The sequence below is a fragment of the Cloeon dipterum genome, chromosome 4 (assembly GCF_949628265.1).
Source record: "Cloeon dipterum chromosome 4, ieCloDipt1.1, whole genome shotgun sequence".
Lineage (NCBI taxonomy): Eukaryota > Metazoa > Arthropoda > Insecta > Ephemeroptera > Baetidae > Cloeon > Cloeon dipterum.
The window spans coordinates 18,828,471-18,847,886 of NC_088789.1; the positions used below are offsets into that span (position 1 = coordinate 18,828,471).

The window sequence follows — 19,416 nt, forward strand, 5'->3', positions numbered from 1 at the left end:
ACCATTCGGCCTACTTTGATAATGGCACGCGCGCAATCGGGCAAACCTCAAGTTGAATGACGAATGTTTGGCGGTGCGTTGTCCTAGACCTTGCCTGGTGCGCGCGTGTCACCGATCGATGAAGTATTTATCTGGCAGATCGATGTTTGGCAAGATAAAAAGCAGCTTAGCAGGCGAGGAGGCATGCACCTGTGTAGCGTGCGTGCGGGTGCGCGCTCCCGCAGGGTCAACGACCACGATCGATGCGTTTTTCCAAGTCAAATGTGGATGTGCGCCGGGTGTCTGGGGGATTTGAATCGCAAATAAATGAGCACCCAGGGTGGTGGAAAATTGTCAGAGATGGCTCCCCGGTAAATTAAATTATTTCCTGTCAACTCATGGGATTAGACGTTTCAGTTTCTGAACTCGTTTGCGCCAATAACTTCATAATCGATTCAAATATACTGTTTTAGATTAAATTTGGTTCAATGAGGCAAATCGATCGGTGGCTATTTTTCCTATTTTTTAAAGTTGGTTGAGAAACTTTTCCATTTTGAATTTTAACCTTGGGCTTTTTAAGCTTTTTAAAACCTTAAGTAAACAAAAAACTAAATAAAATATTTTGAAAATTAATGCATTTTGTCTGTATTTTCATATTGACTAAAATTTCCAAATAATATTTTTTTTCTAAAAATTATTTACACTAAAAATGTGATGATTAGGTATTTTCCCAATGGTCAAAATGGAGCTGCTTGACCTGAAATTTATCTATGAAAATTTTGAATAGTATCTTGAACAATTTGTTAGTTATTTTTTCAATTTTCCCAGACGGAAAATAAAAATGACGCATCGTCAAGTCTACACAATAAATATAAATCATTGTAGGAAAACTGGCTACAACATCAGATTTTAAATCAATTCCCATAAAGATTTTAAACCTTCTTGGAGCTGCACAAATTGCAAATTCTGTCAAATCGAATATTTTCTTTGGTGAAATTCCTTAACACTATCAATGATTTCAAGAAAAGCTAAAACGACGCATCCCTAGAGATTCATTGTTAGAAAGGTTTGGTTTTTAATTAAAAATAAATAATAAAAATTGCAGTTGTGCTTCCCAGCCAATTTTTAACGCCCCACAAGGCGAGCTTTAATTTTTTTGAGTGGTTAGCACGTCTCTTGTCTTAAAATGCAGTAACAACAAACACAGCAGAGTCAGTCCGCGTATCACAAGTGAGAGATAGACAGATTATCAATTATTGGCACTCGCAGTCTTAGACGCTGGTCTCGGCCGCCATCGGGCTCAGTTCCTCGTGGTTCGACGACTCGGCCTCCTCTTCGCCGGTCTCCTCCACGAACGAGATGCTGCCCGCCTTATACCAAACGATCAGGTCAACCAAAAAGGCGCACAGCAAGATCCCACCCGTAGTGCCTGCAATCAATCAGTTCATCTCATGAAAATCAATGACACGCTTTGGAAAAAAGGTTTGGTCTACTTCATTTTAAATTCCAACAGTATAGAATACGACAGATTTGAATAAAAGATCTCGAAAGTTCCAAAGCAAACTCGCACAATGGTTTCAAAATTGTCAAGTCTGGTTGAATGGTGTTAGTAGAAAGAGTTGTACACAATTTGTACCGGTCTACAATCGATTTCAACGTCTTAAGAGAGGGTTAGCGTGCAAACCGCTCGAAATTTACCAACCATTCATTGATCCCAGTGGAACGATGCAAACGCCTCCATATCAACATGACGGTTCGGGAATTTTAGACGACTTTTTGAGACGGTTTAAGGCTGAATTTAGACGGTTTTGGAGCCAATTTAGATCGCATGCAATCATAATAATAAATCTCACCATTAATTCTTGTTTATCCTCACAATTGGTCAAATTGGTGTAACCATGAGATCGAAAAATCAGATCTCAGATGAGAATTTAAAATTTCGTCTCACCGTGAAATCCAATCCCTCAAATCAAGCAGAGAGACAATTATCGTCAGTCTCAACTGACTGAGGTCCAGTTTTTCGATACCCATGGCATGGTGAGATTTATTTTTCATTTTTACCGAGCCATTTTAAGGTGTAGCATTTTTTCGCGAAAATATTGCTTTGAAAATTAGCAATGGCTAGAAATTGAATTAAACTGATTTTCTCTTTCAAGAACCTACGTATTTAAAAAATATTTAAAGCTTTTATTTTTGTTAAACAATATCCAAAAAAAGTAAATTGTATTTTAAGAACAATAATTCACGGAAATTGTTTTTTCGTGTTCCTAGATTTTAGGTGTTTATCTGGCTTTAAGACGTTTTAAAATGTGACTCAAAGTCATGAAATTGCGCGATTTGGCGTCCAAAAGTCAATCAGAAGAACAGAACAAAAATAGTCTAACGTCATAAATTCCCAACCTTTAAACATAAACTAAATACCGTTTCTAATAGAGAGAAGAAAAGTAAAAAAGATTATCTCCAGTAGCATGACTGGAATGCATTTTTTTTCAGATATTTATAGAGAGCTGTCAACTGCAAATTGCAGCAATGACAACGACACTGCCGTCCATCTATAAAGGCAACTAACTGACAGATTGAGAAATGCCGGAGTGTGAATCTTTCGTCCGTCCACATGCAATGCTAACGTGCTCTTTACTGATGTCTCGAGACTCACCAGCCTTGAGTTAACGCGTCCGATTGCCGATCTGAAATGCAAAATTGTCAAGGCCGCCCCGGCTAAATTGTATGCGCATCCCATAAGATCGCACTCAGTGTCACCCTCGGCGAGCGCAGACAGATGCAAATGGGCGAAAATCTCAATAAATCAGCGAGCAATCTGCGCATCAGGTTTCCCTAAACGACCTCGACGTAGAGGTACACGCAAATTGTGCGAGTGACCTAGAATAGAAAATGTCGAGCTGGAGAGGTTCATTTTTTTCCTAGATTCAGCGTGGCGACAATTTCAGCGGCACGTGAGCTGCAATATTAAAGTGGAACTTTACAGGACAACATAGTCAACAAAACTTTGCATAGAAAGTGGCCCATTTAATTTATTGTTTGTGGGATATAGCAAAACTTCAAAACAAATAAATTAAGATATTGTGCCAAAATATTTGAAAAATTCAATGGATTGAAAATATTTTAAATAAATGAAAATACTGACGAAATGAATCATGACCTTCATTGAGGATTAACATGCATAATTTGGAACATATATTTTCGCAGAAATTCAAACCTGAGAAAACGTTAGCTTCTTGCCAATTTTAAAAGAATATTTTAGGTAAGGTTAAATATTATTTTTTAAGAGTTTTGCAGTACAGATCCACTTTCAATGAAACAAGATCAAAGCCATCATGCAAAATTTCGTGCCACGCCAGCTGGCGGAAAAAATGCCCAGACGCCTTCGGTGCCTCTCCAATTGGGTCAGCCAGCCTCCACAAGTAAAGTGTATAAAGATTAACTTTATCCACAAGATGCTAACAATTTGAATTATTTTTCAACCCCCAACAAAATCAGGGTCCGATTAAGATAAGTAATTACAAAATAAATACTCTAGGGGATTAGGAATTATAAAAATAGTTAGTAAATCTGACTGTGTTTGTGCTAATTGATGATTGGCAAAAAAAAAGGAAAGAAACATTATTAGGATAAAAAGATAAGAGGTAACCTTCACTTCATTGTTTATAAGCAGTGCGATAAATAAATAGAGCCAACTTCTGTGTCACCTCTAGATAATACAAATATATAATAAAGTTAAAAATGCGTGAAGTACTGAGTAAGAGAGACAATGGCTATTGTTGCTATTGAACAAAATTGGGATTGCACATTGCTTCATGAAAACGATAAAATAACGCATCCTTGTTTTTCTATCAGGAATGTCTGTAAACATTGTTGTTTGCTTAGAAAAAAATTGATAATGTGCTTACCGTGGAAAAAGACGCGAAAGACGTCAGCGTCGTAGAGCCAGCAGGCGCCACGCTCGCCGCACGCTGTGTCCCACACGAGACAAGCTGAGTCGACGACGGCGCCGTACACGATCGGGCAGGGCACGTTGCCGAACAGGCCGATGGCGAATTGGATGAGGCCGAGCGCCATGGCCTTGTCACGCGGGTCAACGCAGCGCAGGATGAGCAGCATCGAGCCCACCTCCGAGGTCGAGTGCACGAACACGAACAGCGAGAAGAGCACTATGTACCAAACGAAATTGGAGCACTGCAGCGGGCAGTAGCCGATCGACACCTCTGTCATCGTAGAATTGTCCAGAGTCGGCACGCACGAGCATTGCCCAAACTGTAACAGAGAAACAGCAGCACCCCAATCTAGAATGAATTTCCTGACCAAGAAAATTTTAAGAACACATGGTGCGAAGATTCATCGAAAATCAGTCCAGAGTTGAATTTTTAATAGCAAAATAAATATTAACACCAAAAAGTCAGTCGTTTTAGGAGACCCCAATTTTTCGGAAAAGAGTTTTAAAAAAGTGCAGCCTGATTTATATTAATTTTTTCTTTCTACTTGTGTATGATGCACATTTTGGCTATTTGGATTTGAAAAATTTGACCTTTGATATTCAAAGTTTGTCTTTTGAATACCAAAGTTTTCAATTTACCTCAATCCAAAGAGAAGTAAAAATTTTCTCATTGTTAAAAACCTTGCGAAAATTGCAGACTGAACTCCTGTAAAGTAGGCATTTTTCAGATTTTGATCCTGATATTTTAAGGTTGAACATTGGTCCAATAAGGTATCACTTTATCAAAATATCATCAAGATCCGAGATCTGAATACTGCCAAGATATGGTCGGACATCTCAAACAACATTTTCTTTCGGCAAAATTACAGAAGCAACAAAAGTATAAAAAAGAGATACGCTGGCTCCTAGCCTCAGTGTTACGGCTTTTCTAGAGAATATGCAAAAAAGCAAGCGGATGCCCTAATTCAGCGGCATTAGCAACGAGATGTAAATAGGTCTAGTTTAGCATACTTGCGGCATCGGGAGTGTCAATCAAATTTAGGCTGACGAAAACCAACCATCTAATATGAATTTTCAACTTGGTACTGCGTCACTCACCCCTGTTAATTTCCCGTCCGTCATGTTCACGCTGGAGCAGCCGGCGTGGCAGCCGCTGAAGTAGGTGCGGCCGTCGGCGCCGCACACCGGTCCGAACTTGTCCGGGTTGCAGTCACACGTCGAACATTCGGGCATGAAAACGCCGTTGGCGCGGTCGAGCCCCGCAAAGTCGTCCATCGGGCAGCCAATGGACATGAGGATGCCCATGCCGATGGCATAGACGACGGCCGTGAACGCGATCCACGCCGCGACGAGGCGCGCGTTCGGCTTGACGCGCAGGATGAAGACGCCACTGATGATGATCCCGAGACCCATCACCAGAATGCCGCCCACCCCTGCAACATGGTGGAGAGTAGGGGACGGCTCAGAATTGGTTGTTCGGGATATTTTCTTCACAGAGTTTTTATGAATAACTAAGAGAAATGTCGAAAGAAAACTTGGACTCAGGTGCAATTTTTATTGCTTTCTGATATAAATGTGGGGAAAAATGAAAATTTAATTTTCCCACGGCACAAGTTGTTTGTTGGCATTGAGTTAGAGAACCTGTGAGAGTTTGAATTTTGTATTCATGTTTTATATTGTTATAATTTGTACATTTTTGGGAGCTGGACTTGAAAACGATTTTCATGAAAATCTCTAAAGAAGTTAAATAATATATTTTTTTATAAATTGAAGCAAATAATGTTCCATTTCTACGGAAGTCATCACAAGAATGGTTAACGTAAAATATTTTTACGGTGAATGAACGCTCCAAGTCATGCAATACTACAATTAATTATGTGGAAGTAGCTACCTCATGATTTAAAATACCTCAAAAGTAAAATTTAAGTGACAAAGAAAGTTTAAAATTGCTACATTTCTAAGATTGATCTGTTTCCGTGTTTGCAATACTATATTTATTGTAAACACAAGACTATTATTGTTATGTCATAGCTTCGGTTCCTAGCTGATTGTGAGCGAGCACAAGGGGATAATTTATATGAGTTGGTTGAGCCTTTGTTTCTAAAAATTAAAAACTGCACGAATTTATCGTTTCACCACAATCTCCGTTCAGTTGAGGTATAAATAATATTTAGACAAATTCCTCAATTTGTAAAGAAAAAAAATCATTTTTTAGTATACAATATTGTGGACGCAAACTTTATCCTAAAAGAAACACTCAAAATAGATTAGTTAGGTTGAGTGTCGAAAGGTATTTTTCATACCACATCAATGAAATTTGAAGAAACTTGACGATTACTATGATAACTAACAATCTATATCTAACAATAAGGGGTATCTATGTATTATTAAAATTTGAAAAAAGGAAAAAAGTTTAAATAAAAATATCGTTGAAATATCTTACCAGAAACCATGTTGGCCGTGTGCGCCGCTAGCCGAAACTGCGACTCGAGGTACTTGGGCAGGAAGGTGTAGAGGCCGGCAATGGGCAAAATGTGCAATACCGAACTCGCTGTGCGAAACATCAGGATATCGTTGCGTAGAAGCCGCTTCACGGCTTTTGGAAAATCTGCGCGCAAAAGAGAACACAAAAATCGACGGTGAGAACCGATGCAAGCTTATTCCGCGTCAGACGGAGCAGGAAACATTGACCTTTCAGAATTCTGGTTAACTCGACGAGGAAATAAACATGTTTTTATATTCAGTGAAGTAAGAATCCTTTGGTTGCGTTTTAAGAAAGCATAATAGAGTCGCAAATGAGGAAACCACGATGTCTTAATAGTCAAATTTGAAATTGTAACAAGCCAAATGCTAAAACGCAGTCTTATTAAAACGAGGAGATAAAATTGAGGACGCATACTTAATCCTGTAAGAATCACTCAGAGTTGAGAAGTTATATGTTGTAGTTCAAAATAATTATTCCGATATCAATGAAAGTTGAACAAACTCGGGAGGTTACCGAGGGGTGAATGAACTATTTTTAAAAATATTAAGTTGATATAATAAATTATTTTCAATTGAAATTGATTAAATTTTGGTGGGTAATGTTTATAAAAAATTATTTCAGTGTGTAATATTATGGTTGGGGATTTTTAACGTTTTTTTTTCGACGAAAAATTGAACTTATTTAGACATTTTTGGGCTCTTTTTAGACGGTTTTTTACATTTGCTTTTGGAGTCAATTCACAAGAGGGATTTTTGTGTCGAATTAAGGTGATTTCCGAAAGTAAGATAAAATTCGGAATATTTGGAGACTACTTTAGGGTATAAAATAATAAATAATATTTCAGGATATAAAAAAAACTAATCAATTTTTGAAGTGCTCTAAAACTGACTATGCGCTCGCCGAGACCATTAAAGGTTTGTAAAAATTGTCCCTTAAAATCAATTATTCAATAAAACCTAGAATTAAATTTCAATCGAATTGACGATAAAGTAAAATGACGGATGTGAACGTGGAAATGCGCGATAAAAAAATTATTAGAGAAGGTCGTAAATTTTGCATTGAACAATTGAAGCTGCGAAATGGTTTAAAGCAATACTTAAACTTTTGGTTGGAATTTAAGGTTTTGAAGTGAGTTCAAGAGATTAAGACGATCTTAGGCTTTATTTAGACGGTTTGAAGTGTGGCTCAAGAGTGCTCAAAATCAGTTAGGGCCTAAATGAAAATCAGACAGAAAAAAAATAGTTGATGACCTTAAATACCCAACCTTAGATATGCGATAGCAGCAAAAAAGCAGTTGAAACCAGTGGAAACTGAGTAACGCAACACGAAAATCTCGAGTTTTATCAAAATTCAGTTCAGGTCAGCAGAGACAAGAATACTCACCTCTAAGGCTAGGGTATTTTCTCTGTTCTGGTTGTGCGGGCGCAGTCGGCCCCGATATGGCAGCAACGGACTGTGGCGGGCGGCGCGCCGAACGCAGGCGGCGCGGGAACATGGCCATGGCGGCCGACGCAAGCATGAGGAGGGCACCGACGAGCACCAGTCCCAGCCACCAGGCACCTACCCATCTGGGGTCGTTTGGCGTGACGGGCGGGTCGACGCTCAGGTCGGCGTAAAGCCGTGTGCAAAACGAGCCCAGGATGAAGCCCAGCGCAGGGCCCAAGATGCGCACGCCGATGGTGATGGCTGAAAGCCGGAATTTGGACACCGACGCTCGATTACAAATGTTGGTATTGTTCTGATAAATTTCTGGTCTCATCTGAGAGGGACATATTGTCTAGTATTGTTCTGGTGATTTTTTTAAACGTGTGAATTTTAAGTCTGTGGTGCATAGACACATTTTTGGTCATTTCAGACGGTTTAAAGCAATTAAAACCCAACCATATTTAAAACGTTGGGTTAACAATTTATTTGAAGATGTATTTACTTTTCTTCGATCAAAATAACATCTGCAGTTCAGCAGACTCACATTTAGCACATTTTTACAGCTATTTGAAGATTTAGACGATTTTTGAAGACGATTTATGATGTCTGAATAGAAAATGTGGATTTGGTCTAAACCACACGTCTCCTAAGAATTTGGTTAAATAAAAATGTTTTGAGCAAATTAGTAAATTATGTGAACTCATCTGAAATTGAAACTGAAATTTGACGCATATTAAGCTGAAACGAGGGAAAATATATTTGAAGATTGTAATAGTTTTCTAGTGTACTAATGCCAGTTTTTGCATTCATCGTATTGACCAATAGAAAAAGTGATAAACTAGAGCACAAGGAAAAGAATTCTCATAATTTAAAGACACATTCTTTTCGGACAAAGTAAGTCACTCCGATATCATTGCAGTTGCGCAATCAGCTAAAAGAACGCACACGGCTTATTTATAAACGCATTTATATGCACGCCTGTTTTATAGGTGTTGGTAAACCGGAATATTTAATTACTTCATAGATCAAACTGTGCCAGCGCCGAGCGATAGCTTGAAATCAGAAAGTGCGCGCTGAATGCGACCACATCATTTAAAACAGCTGCCTCTATCCATAAATTCAAAATCAGCGGCGGTGGCGGCAGCGGCGTCGGAACACTAGTTAGCAGTAGTTGGCTCCGTTTAGCGGCGAGGAGCAACAGGCTTCACTCAGTGGCACACAAACTGCGCAGCTTTAGCACACGCTGCCTGCAACTTTCACTTTGATTGATTGACGCTATTTTGATAGCGTTTGCATACGATTAACTCATCAGCCAGTGAAATACTCGCGAGCAAAAAGTGTAGATTGAAAAAAAAATATAAAATCCGCGAGCACAGTTATGTTAACAAAACGGAAAACACCGGCTGTGCGAATAAAAAACAAGGTGTGCAAAAAAGGCAGCACGTCGGGAATCCCGGTCGTGGAAGGAGAGAATTTGCATTAAAATTCCAGCAGCGCCGGTTGGAAAGTGAAAATGAACCGTTGGACAAAAGTCAAAGTAGTAGAAGGGCGAAAGTGCTCACCAAAGTAGAGAGGGGACTCTCTGGAGGCGACGTTGTCGTCGATGTAGGGGATGCCAAGCGTGTAGACGGCCGTCTGGCCCATGCCGACGCCCAGCAGCGAGACGAAAAGAATGGCCAGCACCACGGCCGTGATCTTTGAGTGCAGACGTTGCGAGTCGCGCGTCTCCTCAGACTCACAGAGGACGCGCTCCTTTTCGAGCCACGGCGTCGACGTTACGTTGGTGTCGCGCGCCAGGCACAAATCGGGCGGCAGCGGTGCCAGCAGCAGTTGCGCCCGCTGGCTGGCCGCCGACGTCGTCGCCAACGCCGACGACGGCAGCGTCGTGTTCTGGAAGGGAATCGCGTTCGAGGACGAACGCAGCAGCTGCTCGCCGAAAATGAAGTGCGGAAGGGCACAGCTGCAATCAGAGAACGCATGCCGGTTTTTACAAATGATGAGGAAGGAAACCCGACGAGCACGTGTTCGAGCCTTGTGCGTTCAAAGCCGCCAAAAGTGAAATTTTTTCGCACATGATACCATGTCTCCAAGTCAAATTAAACTACGTAATGAGTAGGACTGTGAAATTCAGATGGCAGGCTTTTTTCTGAGCTTCCAATCGTTGCGGGACAATCAAATGAGCACGAGTCGTACCATTTTAATCCATTCAATTAATGCTCAAACTGTCTAAATCTGCTAAAAAGTCCGCTATCGATGCTTGAAAGAACCAAAAGTTGAGATTCTTGAACCCAAATTATTTGTTAAGTCACAAATAATATTTCCAGCAAAAAATAATTATAATTCAAATATTTAAGATATAAATTCTTTTATAGATCGAAGAATCCAGCAATGAAAATGTCGCAAAAAAACTGATATTATCCCTAATCTTTGAATCTTCTATTTCAATTGAAAAATCATGCCCTTTCAACGTAAATTTAAAAGATTGTAAAAATAACTGACAAGGTCATCATATTCATTGATAGTTTGTTAATTGGTCAAAATGAAAGCTTCTTTTCATAAGATTTTGATGACAGTTACACTTATTAGGAAAGTGCTTTTTTATTACTGTTTTGGTAATTCACTATACGATTTTCATCAATTTAAGAAGTTTAGATGGAGACTTCCTGTCAAATCAATATCTGACAATGAATAACATATATTTAAAAAATTGAACTTTTCATAAAAAAGGCAATATGACAAGTTTTTACAATATACTTGTAAATTGTGCAGAAATCGCCTGCCCGAAAAAAAACTATCAGCTTGAAATCCATCTTAAACCCTAAAAAACCGTATATAAAATTAATTTCCTGGCAAAGAGTTAATTTTTATAAAGGGAATTTTGGTTCAAGCCCCAAAAAGGTCAGAGATTATGAAGGGATCAATCGGTACTAATGCTTTTAAAAGGATATGATCTCAGCAAAGAATCGTTCCAAAATATTGATAACTCTGGCTATTAAATCCATAGCTTTACTTTGTTTGGGCGACGACATTAAACGCATGAAGAATTCTGTTAAAATTTATATACCAAAGGGCTTTTTACATTATGTAATTAATTATCTTCGTGATTTCAAAATCAATCAATCTGTAGTAAAAATAAACTTGGTTGTTGTTCTATTAAGTGGGATAGCAATAGATATTATGGTTTGTGCTGACTGCTGACACAAACAATCAGTGGAAGATCAAACGATTAGCGCCTAGACAGTTTGTTTAATTGTGTTAGTGTAAATTTAAGATTCGATCAACAGCTGATTACATATTGAAGAGTTTGGAAAGAAAGACTCAAAGTCGTACCGGATTGACCTGTTTAGAAAGTATTTCAATATTTGTTACGATTCTTTTGACTTTGTATTTGGCAACCTAAATCGCGTTCTCGGTGCTCCGCGGCAAAAAAAGCGTGGAAATGAAGACATGGTGCACGCGATGCAGAGTTCAAAGAAACAGATTGCGCAATTCCATAATTGCCAAGTTACTTTCAACTGGGCCGGGCTTTGAGATTGTAACGGGGAAAGAAGTCCTCGCAAGAGAAAAACTGGATCTTATCACAATCAAAGACAAATCGAATACAGTGGGGAAGGATGGGCTCTCACTCAAATAGTGATTTGGTGCAATCTGGCGTGTTTGTGGACATAAGGAAAGAGTTAAAAATACACCGGTCTCGGCAGTGTTTACTCTGCGAGATGAAGCGCGCGTATCAATCTCATCAGAGAGGGGAGTCAAAGGAAAGATGGAATTGCGACGCACTTTGAGCGTGCGGCAGGTCATGTCCTGACAAGGGGGTGCGAGAAAAAAAGCAACACCTGAACGACGAGACGGCGAAGAGCACCATGCCCCAAGCGATCCACTTAGGTCGGTGACCCTGGCCGCCGTAGTACGTGAGCAGCAGGGAGCTGCCGATCTGTCCGATCTCAGTGGCGCTCATGATTAGTCCGGTGGTCTTGGACTGAATCTGGAAGAGCTTCTCGATGGTGGTGATGACCGAGACGAAGTAGGTGTAGTACATGCCCTGCAGCACCCACGTGACGCAGAAGACAACGAGGAAGGCCTGCTTGGAGGCGAGAGCCTGCATCCAGCTCGGCGCCCACCGGCCGAGGCCGCACTGGAACTCCTCGTCGTCGTCGGCGGCGGGGTCGACGGGCCGGCCATCGTCGTCGGCGCGCTCCTTCAGCCAGGCATCGGCCTGTGCGGCCAGCTGCTGCGGCCGCCGCCACTTTCCCATGCGCTTATCTTATCGAGTGACCTCTATCCCGAAGACTTTCTCTTCCGGTGCCGCCGAGAGTGACCCGGATCGGCCGCTGGCCCGACTCGCTGGCCGCACGGAGGGGCCGCCCGGGCGGGCTTGCCTCGTGGCCGTCGGCTGCACACGCTGGCCACTCGTGCCAGGCAGGTTGGGTCAAATCGGTGGATCTCGCGCGGATACACAGCGGTCAGACCTCCTCCGCACACGGCATCTGATCGCTGGCTCGCTCGTCGTTCGGCACCCAACTGCACCGCCTACCAGTCGCAGCTAAAAAAAGGAGTGCCGCGATGCTGCCATCTCCCGCTCGAATTACACCGCTGATAGTTCACTGTTCCGCCGCCTGTCCACGGCCCGTCCGGCACACTTACTACTGCCTGATTCCTGAAAGCATTACATTTATATTACATACAGCTACGATAAAAGCGCCGTTCGAATAACTACCTTTCACGCATCCGAGCAGAAGCTCTACTCCCCACTGGTCTTTACCGAATAAAAATACTGATAGCAAATCACGAGTGGTTGCAAAATTCAATAAAATATGATTATGTTGGTTTTTTCTGTGTCACACGAGTGAAACGAGATCTGCAGCCCGTGAAGCTGGTGTGACGGGCGCGTTGCATAACCATGCAAGGTTTGTGCGAGCAGAAACGAGAAACCCGGCTGACATTGAGAGAGGGGTGGCGTGCTGAATTAAAAGAAAGGACTGTTCTGCCTTAAAAAGTGTCAGTGCTGATGTTTATTATCACCGGTGAGGAAATTTCTAATTGTTATTTTAAGCATACAAGAATAATGGCTCTTAGGAAACACAAAGATTGGCGAGACAAACTGAAGAGTAAAACCGTTTTTCAAACTATTGCATCTGCGTTAGACCTGAGGTTCCATAATTGTGTGTGTCTGTGTGAGTGATAAGTGTGAGCGCAAGCTTTATCACATTCCCCAAAACTGAATAATGTTCATCCAAAAAAATAGTGACAAAAATGCATAGTTGAAAGAAACAATAAAGCACTTCCTGCGAATACATGTTTCCACTACTTCTTCAAGGGTTAACATGGCAAACAACGGCAAATTGTTAGCAGTTATATTGATTTCTTGGATTGAGCTTCCCGCAAAAGTCAACCAAAGCACAACAGATGACACAACTCAAATCTTTCATTCACGCACGCGAAAACCGAAAAATCATTGAATGATTCAACAACAACCGATTTCGAACGCATCTCACGGAATCACTATCGCACCACTTGCAAATTCAAATTGAGTCTTTATTGCTTGGGTATATGGCTTAACAGTTAATATTATTATTAGTATAACAAACGAGACTCAGAAATTCTGCTGACGCTTCTTTTTCTGGTCCATGGCGTCGAGGATGGGCTGGCGCTTGTTTTGGTAGCGCCGCCGCAACTCGTCAATTTCGCGCTCCATCTCGCTGTCCAAGCTGGTCATGCGCGTTTGCAGCTCTTCGTAACTCAGGAACTTGAGCTGGAACCGCAAACAGGCCACAAACAGGTCAGTTGCTTGACTAATGGACCGAAATGCGATTGTGTGCATCTAACGCCAATCGTTTAAACTGACGACCGGCGAATTTGCATCAAAGTCTTCCCATACAACTTACTGGGGATAAATGTCAAATTAACAGCAGGGATTACTTTTTTAAGTAAGATGTTCAAAAAAGAAGAATGAATATCTAGATGGAATGATAAATTTTTTCAAGATTGTGCGGCCAGTATTAAAATTCCTGAAAAAAATTTCTCTTGGTACATTTTTTTTAATTATTTCAGTACTAACAGTGCTATCTTGGAAAAATTTCTAGAGATTTGTTTCCCTTTTATAAAGATACTTTCTAAAAAATGTATACTGATCGACCCAGAATTTATTCCATAAACTGTCTTGCGGTTAAAATCTGAATTTCAGCTTACATTATTGTGGATAAATTACCTCAAGCTTGAGGGAACAGTGAATAATCTTGTAAACAATAATCGGGATTCATAATTGTCAACCAAAATCGAAGTACTCATTTTAATGCAATTTGAAATTCTGACGAATAGCCTAGCCACTAACCCCTAAAATTAGACGTAAGAAAATACTTACAAATTCGAAATCTCCGTCGACAAATCCTCGCTGCAACTTGACTTCAGGCCTTGGCGGCGTCGCCGGAAGGACAGGCTGAGGTGCTGGCGCGGCCGAAATTTTATCCAGCTGCTGACGCAGGTGCGACTGGAAGCGCTCGCGTTCCTCCGTGTTGTTCAGGTTGGCGGGCGGGGGGTGTTCCGTCTGCGCCCCCATAGGAATTGCTCCATTGCTACCCTGCTGCAAGAAGCACACATTTGCTCAGCCGCCTAGCTACTGACTCTTTGCTGACGAGGCGGGTCAGACTGAAGTGGCAGATTAGATTTCAATTTGGTGTCAGTGTGCCTCTGGCATTGTTTTCCCCTTATCGTCTGCAGCATTTTCGCTGCTTCCCACTTTCAAAGGAGCTCCCAATTTCTTATTTTATTATCTTCTTGCGCACTTGCGTAACTGTGTCATCGCATGAGGATGAAAAGCACAAAGGCGAGATAGCACGTAAATATTTGACCAATGTTTATTTTCATGAGATGAACTAATCTGTTTTTAATCGGATAAAATATTTAGAATGCAAAGCGTTGCAAAAGAGCAGTAATTAATTCCTTGTGTTGTATGACCAATGACCATTTACAAACCAAGTTCAAGCCTGAATAAAAACAGTTGAGATATGTCAAGGAAATCCCTGTAGAACCATTGCAAAACCATTGTTATTTTGCGGCTAAATTAAGCGTGACACGATACTGAAGAGATACTTGAGTCTCTCAAAATGCTCAAATAGCTCAACAGGATGGGAGACGCACCAGCGCCAACTTGTTGGTTTTCGCAACTTTCAAGCTGCCTTAGGGTCGAATGTCTGGCGTTTCAATAAAATACCTTGGTGCGGGCAGGCGAAAAGGTGGTCACAGTGGGCACAAGCTCCTTTGTGGCCACTTGGGCACCAATGTTATCTGCTTGGCAATGATATTGTGACCCAGTGAGCTCATAGCACACAAACGATTAAAGAAAAAATACTTTGCCGCCAACTAAGAGATATACTTGCCTTTTTCATGAAAAAAACGTTTTAATTCATCTCAGCAACATTTTGAGAAACTTGGAAACTTAATTATCTATTTATAAAAAATTTAATGCCTCTTTTTTATCCAAGCATGCCATGCAACTATTCAAGAGAATTAGTCAGCTTACCCTATTGTTCTCTGCTTCTTTCTTATCAAAATGGTCGAGGAAAAGAGGCCGATATTTCTTCCCCGATTCACCCAGCCCCGTTGCGTGTCCTAGTGTTTAAAATAAGTAAAAACTAAATGAAATACGTTTTTTTTTTTAAATTACTCTTCATTGTGGACTCTTCGTCTTCATCATCGCTGTTGATGACCATTGTGCCTAAATTGGAGTCCAGCTCCACCAAGGTACCAGAACGACGAGATCTCAGCATTAGGGTGCCATCGTCATCGTCACCACGATTTAACATTTCTGGCACCAGGGTGCCGCTATCCGGTGTGAACTGGACCATGGTGCCAGTGCCTCCATGGTCATCTTCGTCCTGTTTGGCAAACAATCCAGTATTGTGTCTGGTCTTTAAATCAGGCATAACTAACCGAATCATCGTTGTGTGCTTGGCTCAGAATGCCCTGCGCCTGCTGCTGTTTTTCCCTGATCTCCTTTGCCTCGCATATCATGTAGGCCAGAATATTGGGCTGCTTTGGATAATTAATAAACTCGTGCTGCAGAAGCTCAGAAGCGGAAGCCCTTTCCTCAGGATTTTTTATAAGACACCTGAAAGGTGTGATTAAATGCCATGATTGAAACTATTTAATAATGCTTTACCTAGACACAAAATCAATAAACTCTGCAGTCCATCTATCAGGCTCTCTAAAAGAGGGAGGCGGTTTAGTAGGTATCATAAAAATGGCTCGCATGGGGTGGATGTCCCCGTATGGCGGTTTGCCCTCAGCCATCTCCAAGGCAGTGATTCCAAGTGACCAGATATCGGCCACACAGTCGTAGCCGATTTCTTGAATTACCTCAGGTGCCATCCAAAATGGAGTTCCTATAACCTGAGAAAGGAAAAATGTTCAAATCAACCTGATTTAAGGTAAAAAAATCAGATTCTTACTGTATTCCTTTTGGCCATAGTGTCAGTCAGCTGACCTGCCACCCCGAAGTCAGCCAGTTTGGCGTGCCCCTCAGAGTTGAGCAGGATGTTTCCAGCTTTGATATCTCGGTGAATTTTACGACGAAGGTGCAGGTACTCGAGACCTTTTAGAGTGTCACTCATTATCGTTGAGATTTCCTCCTCGGACAAAGTTTTCTTTCTTAGGCGCATGATGTCGGAGACGGAACCCGCCCCGCAGTACTCCATCACAATCTACAAGGCCAAGTATTAAATTAAATAATTTATTTTGCATAATTATGATTGTAGTGATAAAAATTAAGAATATTCATCCGTTGGGTATGGGAATTTTTTCTAATATTTGCGTCTACGATAGGGAAAAATCATGCACCAAATTTTTGTTGTGTTAAACCACAAATAACATTTAAATATTTCTTAATCGGTCCATGAATTATTCCAAAAGCTCTCAGGTTGACCTTCGTTTCGCAGGTTTCGCAAAAACCCACATTGAAAAATCACTGCACCGTCAAAACTTAAAAATAGCAAGGTTTTTAGCAATTTTGCACATTTTTCCAAAACACAAGAGTAATTTGCATATAAGATCATAAATATTAATTATTGTTAGATGACGAAAATACCAATTAAAAATTAAGACTAAAAACTGGATCTATTTAAAATTCACTTAAACTTTTTGTGTTGTTTGGCGCAAAATATGACCTTTAATTGGGTCAAATTTGGAAAAATGCGGAAAACTCCAAAAATTTTTCTGTTCGTTTGTTGCTAAAAAATGAATGGGGCACAATTTATGTAAATTAAAAAATTAGCCAACCCTGGAAATCGGAATATTGACATCTTACACCATTATGTTTTGATAAATGAAAAAAGGAAGCGGTGAACATGCGTCCTTCACTTAATAGATCACATGAATCATGATAGAATTAGATACGTTTTATAATTGAGATTTTTGTAAAAGTATTTTTCTAGGGCAATTATATTACATTCATGTTTATTCTAAATCTTATAATTTTTTTCAAGACTCAATGCTTGTTCGCTTCTCTATCAACTTAATGGCAGGCCTTATCAGAAAGAACCACCAGGAGGAAGTGGAACCGTCGTTAAGAGTTTCCGCTCGAACACAGCTTGTAATATGCGTCTCAGAAAAAATATACAATGCCGCTGAACAGCATTTTCTGGGAAAATTTTAATTCTACCAAGCACAAAAAATGACATTACCCATAGGTCGGTGTTCTTGAAATAACTCCCGTAGTATTTGACGACGTACGGCGAGTCGCATTGCTGCATAATCGAGATCTCCTTGATGATCTCCTGCAGGTCGGTGTCCACGGGCACTTGCTTGATGGCCAACACCTGTTCCGACTCTTTGTGCACCGCCTTGTAGACCGAGCCATAGGATCCTTCCCCAAGCTTGCAGAGGATGTCGAAAACCTCCTCTGGCTGCCGGGTTAGGCTCTCCTCCGACAGCTTCTTCAGCTCGCTGAAATAACAACAGTGTCTAAGCTTTTGGGAAATTTTAAGACTCGAAAATTGATTAAAAACTCAGGAAACATGGTGCCGAATACTTAAATTATTCAATTTTTCGTGTCATTTACTTTAAAACGAGTGAGATGATGAAATTTTCACACAACAGTACATGAAACATAAATGTTCGTGGTGGTAAAGAGGAGAGAATTTTGTTTTTATTTATTTTAAAAGATAAATTAGACGAATGCCAAAAGCGATGCATGCTGGTGCAGTCTTTTGTTTGATCTCAAGAGGAGATTATTCACTCGAAGGCGATTATCCTGCTAGAGACATTAGTTACAGAAGTAAACTAACATTAAAACGGGTTCGGCCAGCAAGACCTTCGTGCTCATTAAACTCAAAATTTGGCCGAAATTCGGCCAACTTGTTGCAGAACGCATTTTCCTCCTTTTGCAAGGTAACGAGTGGGTGCAGGAAACCAGTTTCACGACGAATTAAACGGCTATAAGCGGTGTACCTTTTGCTGCTCATGATGAGAAGTCAGAGGTCATGCCGGTGTCGGGCCGAAAAAAACGGCCTACAGGCCGAAAATCGACAACCGCAGCTCCATTTTCGGCGACCACCACAGACACTTTCCTCACAACCGATAACAGGATACACGGTCACCGGTTATCTCATGCAAAGCATTGAAAGCATCCTTAAGTAACCGGTTATTTGGAAATTTTATCTCTGAGAAACTGGATTTGTTTTGCTTGCAGTAAAAATACCAGAGACGTCTAGCGGCTGCCGCTATTACTCATGACTCACGCGGTTCCCTTTCTTGGTGTTTAATGGTGCTACGCGTTACGCAAGATAAAAAATTCCTAAGATTCTGATATTTCTAAAGACAAACATCAAGACGTAAAGCTTTGATTTTTTTCACTCAGATGATTAAAATTTTCGATGTCAAGTGTCTAAATCAGTAAAGCGGCTAATCGAATCAAAATATTTGGGAATGCGAGTTTATTTGTATTGTGTGTCGCTTTATGATGTTAGAATCTTGTAAAATTTATATTGGGACGATTTGATATATCCTAAGTTTTATTTCAGTTGGTCTTTTATTTCCTTAATTTAATTTTACTACATTATAATAAAAAACTTTAAAAAAGACAAATAATCTAAACTCAATTTTTCAGTTCATGATTTGCGGTTAAACACTTATAATTGTTAAATTATTATTTTTAGCACCACATAGAGCCCATTGAAGTATATTTCAATTTTACGCAGTTAAAAAATATTTTAAACTTATAAAATAATGAAATTTAAAATGTTATACTTGCGTGCTGTTAGAAATATAAAGAGAGTAAAAATTTCATTTTTGAAATATTTCCAATGAATTTAAAAAAATCTTTCGCTTAAATACGTTTGTTAAATTAAGATGTTTCAAATGATCTCTTAGAATTGGTGAGTGTATTATTTGTAAAAAAAGGTCGCATTCCAATTATTATGAAAAATGCAAAATGCATCATTTATTAAAATTTAATTAATCTCTTATTACAAAAGAAACTATCAATGATACATTTTTTTTGTAATAATATTTTATTCGCGAGTTTCAGCGGGTTGTTCTCCAACACTACAAAATAATGCTTAATTTCTTTAGATGTGATTTT

At 40.3% G+C, this 19,416-nt stretch overlaps 2 protein-coding genes across 3 annotated transcripts; both read right to left on the minus strand.

The window, feature by feature from the left end:
* Positions 1-1,078: 1,078 nt before the first annotated feature.
* Positions 1,079-12,496, minus strand: Oatp74D (Organic anion transporting polypeptide 74D). The gene is made up of 7 exons (XM_065491966.1): positions 11,678-12,496; positions 9,404-9,801; positions 7,800-8,102; positions 6,375-6,539; positions 5,030-5,364; positions 3,888-4,251; positions 1,079-1,408 (listed from the first exon to the last, which is right to left on the minus strand). Exons 1-7 carry the CDS (start codon positions 12,094-12,096, stop codon positions 1,251-1,253), a joined length of 2,142 nt encoding a protein of 713 aa, XP_065348038.1. The 5' UTR covers positions 12,097-12,496; the 3' UTR covers positions 1,079-1,250.
* A 325-nt stretch (positions 12,497-12,821) lies between these two features.
* Positions 12,822-18,439, minus strand: hpo (serine/threonine-protein kinase hippo). 2 transcript variants are annotated; one of them, XM_065491968.1, is made up of 9 exons: positions 18,285-18,439; positions 17,519-17,780; positions 16,289-16,540; positions 16,000-16,229; positions 15,771-15,948; positions 15,505-15,715; positions 15,361-15,449; positions 14,203-14,418; positions 12,822-13,593 (listed from the first exon to the last, which is right to left on the minus strand). In XM_065491968.1, the coding sequence occupies exons 1-9, from the start codon at positions 18,296-18,298 to the stop codon at positions 13,435-13,437; spliced, it is 1,611 nt and encodes a 536-aa protein (XP_065348040.1). In that variant the 5' UTR covers positions 18,299-18,439; the 3' UTR covers positions 12,822-13,434. The 2 variants fall into 2 exon arrangements, with proteins under 2 accessions (XP_065348040.1, XP_065348039.1); XM_065491967.1 differs by having other exon boundaries at positions 14,203-14,421.
* Between the last annotated feature and the right edge of the window lie 977 nt (positions 18,440-19,416).